Below are 8,585 nucleotides of genomic sequence, written 5' to 3'. Positions count from 1 at the left end.
GCTTGGCATACTTCACTCAATATAATTTTTCCAAGTCTTTCCATTTCCTAACAAATGGAGCCATATCATTCTTTCCGATGAATGCATGGAATTCCATTATGTATATATACCACATTTTCTTGATCCATTCATCTACTGAGGGGCATTTGTGTTTGTTCCTTATCTTACCTATGGTAAACAATGCTGCAATAAACATAGTTGTGCTGGTACCCTTAGTATGGTCTTGTTTGTGATCAATTTGGTAAATGCCCAGAAGTGGGATTGGTGAGTCATAAGGGAGCTCTATGTGGAGTCTTTTGAGGAGCCTCCATTCTGTTTTCCAAAGTGGTTGTACAAGTTTACACTCCCAACAACAATGCAGTAGTGTTCCCTTCTGTCCATATCCCCTCCAGCATCTGTTGTTATTAGAGTTCTTGATTATAGTAGCTCAGTGGTAGTGTGCTTGCCTTGCATGCATAAGGCTCTGGGTTTGATTCTTCAGCACCATATAAGCAGATAAAACTGGGAGTCGTGCTGTGGCTCAAATGATAGAGAGCTAGCATTGAGCTGAAGAGCTGAAGGACAACACCAGGCCTGGAGTTCATGCCCCATGACAAAAAACGGTGTAAGGAAGAGTATTAGTTTCTTAATCAATACATTGTGGTGAAAGAAATTTATTTCTCATAAATCAATTCCTACATTAATATTTCAAAATTTGTAACAGTTAAGATGGGGAAAATGTCTTTACCTTTATTTTAAGGAGTATTTGGATCTTATTTATGTTTTTTTTCTTCTTTATATGACTCATTTTATATATTCAAAAAATGGAGCATGTGATTAAGACTTACCAGGAAGGTCCACATGAATGTCTGTGTGATGTAGCTGTCACAAATATTAACACAATAGAGCAAAGAGTGAGATTAGTGACAACTTCTAACTTGACCTCAAAACAGAAGCCAGATCTGAATAGGAATGATGAGAACTCCTTAAGGATGACGACGGACGAGTTCATTCAGTGTCAGAACATGCTCCACTACAGTGAGCATGGTAAGATGCCGGCTGCATATATGCCTGGTGTTTCTCCTGTAGTTAAACAATCACTTAGATATTCAGAGGCTTTTAGTCAAAATTATGATGGTCCATATTTTGAATATGGAGGAGAGAAGGTATTAAATTCAGAGATGATATTCTTTCCACATAATTGGGTTTGCATCAGAGATCCCGCCTCTAACCATAACGAATATAGAGAAGAATATGATAAGTCTGCTCTTCTTGCCCAAGAACTTTGTCAGGGAGGGAGATTTCCAGGCACTATGCATCAGAAAAGAGACACAGGAGAGAATCCTTATACAAGTAGTGAATGTGAGAAATCATTCAGTAAGGATTTACACCTTACAAAACCTGAGAGGAAATATCCAGAGAATCCTGATGAGTATAAGCAATGTGCAAAATGTATCTCTAAGAATTCAGAACTAAGTTCTGATCAACCTAAAACAACACCAGAAGAGAAACCCTATGAATACGAAGAATGTAGGAAATTTTCCACCCAAAAGTCAGGTCTCAGAAGGCATCACAGAACTGACAAAGAACAGAAGTTTGATGAATGCAACAAATGTGGAAAATCATTTAGAATGAAGTCATACATCACTTTGCATCAGAGAATACACACAGGAGAGAAATCTTATGAATGTCACAAATGTGGAAAGTATTTCAGACAGAAGTCAGACCTTACTGTTCCTCAGAGAACTCATACAGGAGAGAAACCTTATGAAAGTAATGTGTGTGAAAAGTCTTTCACCCGTAAGTCAGACCTTACTGTTCATCAGAGAACACACACGGGAGAGAAACCTTATGAATGTAACAAATGTGGAAAGTATTTCAGACAGAAGTTTCACCTTATTGTCCATCAGAGAACACACACAGGAGAGAAACCTTATGAATGTAATGTGTGTGAAAAGTCTTTCACCCGTAAGTCAGACCTTACTGTTCATCAGAGAACTCATACAGGAGAGAAACCTTATGAATGTAATGTGTGTGAAAAGTCTTTCACCCGTAAGTCACACCTTACTGTTCATCAGAGAACACACACAGGAGAGAAACCTTATGAATGTAACAAATGTGGAAAGTATTTCAGACAGAAGTCTCACCTTACTGTCCATCAGAGAACACACACAGGAGAGAAACATTATGAATGTAATGTGTGTGAAAAGTCTTTCACCCGTAAGTCACACATTACTGTCCATCAGAGAACACACACAGGAGAGAAACCTTATGAATGTAACAAATGTGGAAAGTATTTCAGATTTAAATCAGACCTTACTGTCCATCAGAGAAAACATACAGGGGAGAAACCTTATGAATGTAATGTGTGTGAAAAATCTTTCACCCATAGGTCAGACCTTACTGTTCATCAGAGAACACACACAGGAGAGAAACCTTATGAATGTAACAAATGTGGAAAATCCTTCATCTGGAGTTCATCCTTCAGGAAGCATAAGAGAATCCACACACATGAGAAATCTTAGGAATGTGATAACTATGGAAACTCTCACCTGGATGAAAAATAAGTTTGCATGATAGAACCAAAACCTGATAGAAGCCTTGTGAATGTAGCAAATGTGGAGCCTTTTAGCCAGAAGGCATGCCTCATGGTTCCAAATTGAATGCACACAGGAGAAAAATCTTATGAATGAAAAAAAATGTGGAAAGTTTTTGAGAAGTCATAGTTAAATTTTCATCAGAAAACACACAGGAGAAAAACATTATGAATGAAACAAGTATCAAAAAAGTCCTTCACTTAGTAATCATGCATGGATGAGTGTTTATAGAGCACAGACAAGAAAGACAAGGTATGAATAATACCAATGTAGAAAATACCACTTCGACAGCATAGCTCAGTGTTCAGCAGAGAACTGAATCACATAGGAGAAAGGAAAATTAACAGGTCTAACAAATATGCAATTTTTAATAGAAGTCAGTCCTCAGTACATCCAAGAACATAATAAGGAGAGAAAATGTGAGTATAATAAATGTAGACAAATATTTAGCCAGAAGTTTCACAGGTTTCTCTACATATTTCAGAGACCTAGAGACAAGACAGAATGTCGAGTGAACATTAGAGGACATCTTTCAAGCAGAAATGAACCTTCAGCCAGCATTAGAGCACTCACACAAAAAATGAAACCCAACCTAGGGAAACCTTTGGCAGAAACCTCTGTAAATTATAGAGAAATCCTCCATAGCAGAATTAAGCTAGGTGTAAGGGAAAACCACTCACTGAACCAACATTTCTCATCCTCTCATTGTGTAGAGTAGGGATGATTCCCCTTCATGTTATTCAGGGGTTGGATTTCCAGGCTTGACAAAGAATTAAGATAGTGAAATTGTTGACTTGTGTCTTTTATATTGAGGAATGGATGGTCAAGAAATTTAATAAACACTTTTCAGAAATAGGAGCTCTGGACCTTTGAGATTGAACTCAAATCATCCATAGTGGTTTGTTAGTGATAGACGGGGAAGGACTATCATGATTTATTCCAAGGATATGAGAGCATCAATTTCTCCACTGCTCCCCAAAAGTCTTCCACTATATGTGTGGTCTATGTATGCATTATAACACTATTACTATTCCAATTCATTTTTTTAATGGAAGGTCTGGTAGAAGATAATACTCCTTGTTTATTACAAAATGTGCACAAGAATAAAATCTGTCTCATCATCTTTCATCCCCAAGTTCATGAAACATTCAGAAAACCTGAAAGAATACATTTTCTTTGTGTGTGGGTACTAGTCTTATAGATTGAACTCAAAGCCTAGCCACTTTCCTTAACTACTTTTTCTCAAGGCTAAATTCTAGCACTAGAATCACAGTTCCATTTCTAGTTTCTTTGGTGGAAAAATGAAGACATGATTCTTAAGCATTTGGGTTTGGATGAGTAATGCCAAAATGATTTTACTACATGCTGTTTTCTATTTACTACTGATGAGTCTGTTGTAAATTTTTTACTTTTACACCATGCTATTGTTCTTCTGAGTAATAAAACACTAGTGTGGATATTGTGGAGAGTCTGTGTTTTCTCACTGTTATGGAGGGTGAAAGTGAATTTCTCAAGAGGAGAATATTCCTTTTTCGAGTTACAAATTTCTAGTTCTACAACAAATTATAAGTTATGGTTTTGCTAAATTTAATTCTGTAGCAATTTTAAAAAACTAGACCCATGGAAAAAATGATGGACAAAAGCTAGCTAGAATACTTACAGATATCCATGCGATTATAGAGATAAGCAGAAAGAGGTAGGACTGTGCTAGATATTTGGCAGGGTAAAATACAGGTGAAGATGATTCTTGTGGGCTGCCTTGTGTCACATGACAGGGGTGCCTGGGTGGAAGGATTTGGTCCAGGTGCTCTGAGGGAAGCCCAGTGAAGAGGGGGAGGGCATGAAGGTGGCTTTCACAATAAATTTCCTTGGATGTTTTTTGGGGTCCTATAAACTCCCCCCCCCTTACCTGACCAGGATTGGGGTCATTACATCATGCTATATATCTGTTCATGTCTTGACTCCTGTTTACTAAAAAGTTTCTTCTTGTTGGCAGGTTTTTGTTTTGCACTGACTATGTGGTTCTACCATGATTAGGCAAAGTATTACTGCTAAAATTCCAAAAACTTTAAATGGTCAATTTTAGCATTTAAGTGTGCTCTATAATCTGTGCACAAACATCTCTGTCTATATGTAAAATATGTAAATAGTAATGGTTCCAAAGTTACCAAGTATTCTGCTTGCTAAAAATCTTTGTCAGTGGAAGCTGTCTTTTAATCTGAATTGCTTTGTGACCTGACTATAAGGCAAATAAAAAAAAAAAACAGGCAGTTTTAAAAGGCCATGGGAAAGGAGTTAGAAATGATGGTTTCCTTTCCAAAGTCAATGAAATTGGTAATTAAGTTGGCTGTGATTTATGTTATTTCTATCTATGTTAAGATTATCTATGTTAAGATTAAATATTGTACCTCTGACCATGACTGGTAAACTAAGGCTGAGGTTTTAATTCTCTGTTTCCTCCCCTGTGCACTGATCAACTCCCTTTATAATCAAGGGACCACAGTGCGTCAAGATGCAGTTTGCTCCTATGCATGGGAAATACCCACGTAATAGAACAAAGCAGCTGCCTAAACCAGTGACACCAGCCTGCAAAAGCCAGTGTGGTCTTTCACCAGTGGTCTTTAACCAGTGCATATAGAATTTTGCAGGTAACCAGCAAGAGATGCGACAGTCCATATACACTGGGAGATGCCACATCCTTGCCTAGACTCCAGCCTTGCTGAATCACACGTGATGAAAAGCCTGTGAATTTGCAGTAAAAAGAGAATAAAAAACAAGCCAGTTAAGATATTTGTTTCTGGATCGAAAAAAAAAAAAAGATACTTGTTTCTGTAATGTTAATCACCACCATGTTAGACCATGAGGGGTGTATGAGCAAAAAATCTAAGTTGACTTTTCTCTAAAGGGCAAGAGATACTAAGTCTAGATTCTTGGTACAGAGCTACTGCATTAAAATAAACTGCTAATTTGCTAAATGTAACTCATACTGGAGGAAAAAATAGCCAGTTTAAACCTTCAGCCAAGAGGTAAAGGGTGTTGCCCAGTGTTTCAATGAAGAATTTAAATGCAAAGTAAAATGACTTTTCAAAAAGATTTAAAAATGGCCTCCCCATTGTCAGAAATTTGTCACGTTGTGGGGAGTGGCAGGCCTCCCAGAAAAAAGAAAGTTTAAAAGGACAAATTGTCCTAAAGATTGATTTCAATGTGGAAAATAAAAATTAGGATTACCAAAATGATTGTTTAACCTACTTTGCCATTATAGGTTTTTTATAACAGTTTCCTAAACGCCCACAATAAAGGAGAGAGGACAAGTTTGTCAGATGTAATGTTGGCCCTGAATAAGTTCGAGGTAAGACCATGCTTTTAAATCTCCTTCCAGTGCCCATCGTTGTTGCTTTTACTTGGAGTAAATGTGGCCATAAGTAAAGACTCATTAAGCTGAAAAGTGGTGTGAAGACAGGCTGGGCAGACAAAGGTGCCTGTGAGATTGTCATCTCTAATGTGCCAGCAGAGTGCTGAAAAGCAGAGTTGGTTTGGAGTTCCAAGTGGCAGAGGCCTAGTCTTGAACTGGAGAGTTGAGGGACAATACTCAAACCCTGAGTTCAAGTCCAGCAAGCAATGAAGAAAACTACTAAACAAGTACTTATCCCACCATGGAGAAAGGCATTCCTGGAACCCCGGGAATGTTGGAACATGCAGAGGCAGTAAGCCACTGGTCTTTGGATGGCAGAAATGGTATCAGATCCTGGAGTCACTTCTGCTTGGCCGTTCAAAGCTTGATCAGAGTCTGGAAGTCATGGGAAGATAATTTGTAGGCATGCCTAATACCCATGTCTGTCTGACTTGGCAGGGACTTGCCAGTCATCTATGGTACTGGGTTATAAAAGCTAAAGTTGTAAAATGTGAGAGATAATTGAAATCCCAAACGCTCTGTATCTGCTCAAATTCTTAAATGGCAATGACTTTTGAGCTGGCCCAGCCACATTAATTTATCCGTTAAGGAAAAGTGGTTGTGACCTGAGATTAGGTCCCTAGTAAGATTTGTCTAAAGGCCTACAGGGGCAGGCATTTTTGGAACCACTACAGATCAGGCTCCTCAGTCAACCAGAAAAATGCATTTACAAACCAAAATGTTAAACAATATATACTGCTATAGCCCAAGAAAGGGTCTGACATTTGGTCAAAGTTAAATGTTATATGACTTTAAACAGGCTGCGCAGAGGCAAGGGGCAATGACAATCAGTTGTAGTTTAAAATATGTACTGGGTTTTACTACAAAATTCTGACAAGCAATTGTTAGTCAATTATTAAGAAGTTATGGGGGGGTCAACCAAGATGGCGACGGGGCAGTAGGGAAACGCCACAGCTCTCTCCAACCAAAAAGAGAGTTCGAGTTCCAACACTTAATCTCCCCAAGAGACCGTCAACAACAAAAAGATGAACACTCAGAGAAAAACCCGAGGCGGAAAATAACAAAAAAAAGAAAGAGAGGAAAAGAAGAATTTCAGAACAGAGAAAAGCGAAGACCCCTCCCCCATCCTTTACTGGTCGCGCGGCAGTGCGCCAAGCCGCCAGCCAGCCGGCCCGGTGGGGGTTGGCAGAGCCCCAGAGACACAGGGGGCCGCTTGCAGATCACCAGGTATCGGTTTGCAGAACAGCGGGTCACTAGGAACAGAGAAACCTACCAGCCGGGAGTCTCCACGAGGATCCCACCCCCACCCCTCACTCTCCACCGGAGCAGAGAGGCTCCATCCCGCCAAAGCCGCTCGGCACCAGCAGCGCGACAAAGGGACCTGTCAGCAGACCACCCGCCAAGATCACGATCACAACGACCCAGCGGGGCCGCCCGGGCCCCAGAGGAACTGCGAAGAAGCTGCCTGAGCGTGGACACTTTTGACCCGACAGCTTCGACAGAGGCAGAGACAGAAAAGAATCACACAGAGCCACCACTGCCCAACCCAACCCGCAACCACCCCAACTGAACTCGGATTGCAACAACAACTGACGACCTACACCACACAGAAACAACCAGCTCCAGGGTGAGTACCCCACAGGGGAAGTATATCCCTCAAGGGAGACCAGAGCTGGAGGGAATCCCCAGACCCTGACCTAGACTCCCTACCCCAAAACCCAGACCACAGGACCCACTAAAACTGGGAACTGTTTGAGAGCTCCACCAGCCCGTGGAGCACACTCAGCTGGCCAGGCTAGAGCAAGAGCGCCCCTGGAAGGGAGCTTAAATGGCCAAGCCAGGAACAGCGCCCCTGGGTCAAGACTACCAACAGTAGAAGAAATTTGAACTGTGTCCCCCAGGCTGTATAACCTAGATGGGATACACATCAGCATAGGCCTAATGAGCGCGCTGCAGGCTGCATAACCTAGGTGGTATACACATCAGCACAGGCCTAACGAGCGCGCTCCAGGCTGGGGCCAGAACCAGGCCCGGGGATCCGGCACCTGAACAACATGACCAACTCCTTCCAACTGAAGTAAAAAGCTGAGCATATGCCTCAACAGAGGGGAGAAAATCAGGAAACAACAATCCCCGGGAAGCACACCTGTGACAACAAAAGACCTGGAGGCCCAGGACAAGAGAAGCCCAAAACCCACCAAAACTCCACCCATATACCCTAGACTGGGAATTGGGCAAAACAGGCTGCCAGCACCTGATAGTAAGCAGGAGCTCAGACTGTTAAGGCGGCTCAGCAATAGAGTGATAGTCTTGGATGTATGAGGCCCTGGATCTGATTCCTCAGCATCACAAAAGCAAAAAGGGTCAGACGTGGTGTTGTGGCTCAAATGGTAGGGTGCCAGCCTTGAGCTGAAGAGCTGAGGGACAGCACCCAAACCTAGAGTTCAAGCCCACAACCAGCCCAAAACAAACAAACAAAAACACATCAGGAGCCCATAGCAGACTCCAGTATTTGGGAGAGTGCATCCAGAGCATCTGTTCTTCACAAGAGCACCCGTAGGAGCAAACACAAGCAGTCTAGGCTGCTCAACCCTTCC

At 41.4% G+C, this 8,585-nt stretch overlaps 1 protein-coding gene across 1 annotated transcript in view; it reads left to right on the top strand.

Annotated features, from left to right (window-relative positions):
- Window positions 1-803: 803 nt before the first annotated feature.
- The window catches only part of LOC138831371 (zinc finger protein 585A-like), a 386,491-nt gene continuing 378,709 nt past the window's right edge, over window positions 804-8,585 (top strand). Inside the window, exons 1-2 of the mRNA XM_070028486.1 lie at window positions 804-2,454; window positions 6,063-6,065. Coding sequence (XP_069884587.1) covers window positions 804-2,454; window positions 6,063-6,065 — 1,654 coding nt within the window. The remainder of the gene's footprint in view (window positions 2,455-6,062; window positions 6,066-8,585) is intronic.

The sequence above is a fragment of the Dipodomys merriami genome, unplaced genomic scaffold (genome assembly GCF_024711535.1).
Source record: "Dipodomys merriami isolate MVZ:Mamm:240054 unplaced genomic scaffold, mDipMer1.0.p SCAF_194, whole genome shotgun sequence".
Lineage (NCBI taxonomy): Eukaryota > Metazoa > Chordata > Mammalia > Rodentia > Heteromyidae > Dipodomys > Dipodomys merriami.
The sequence above is the reverse complement of the archived record's forward strand: the minus strand, read 5'-3'. Positions and strand labels throughout refer to the sequence as shown.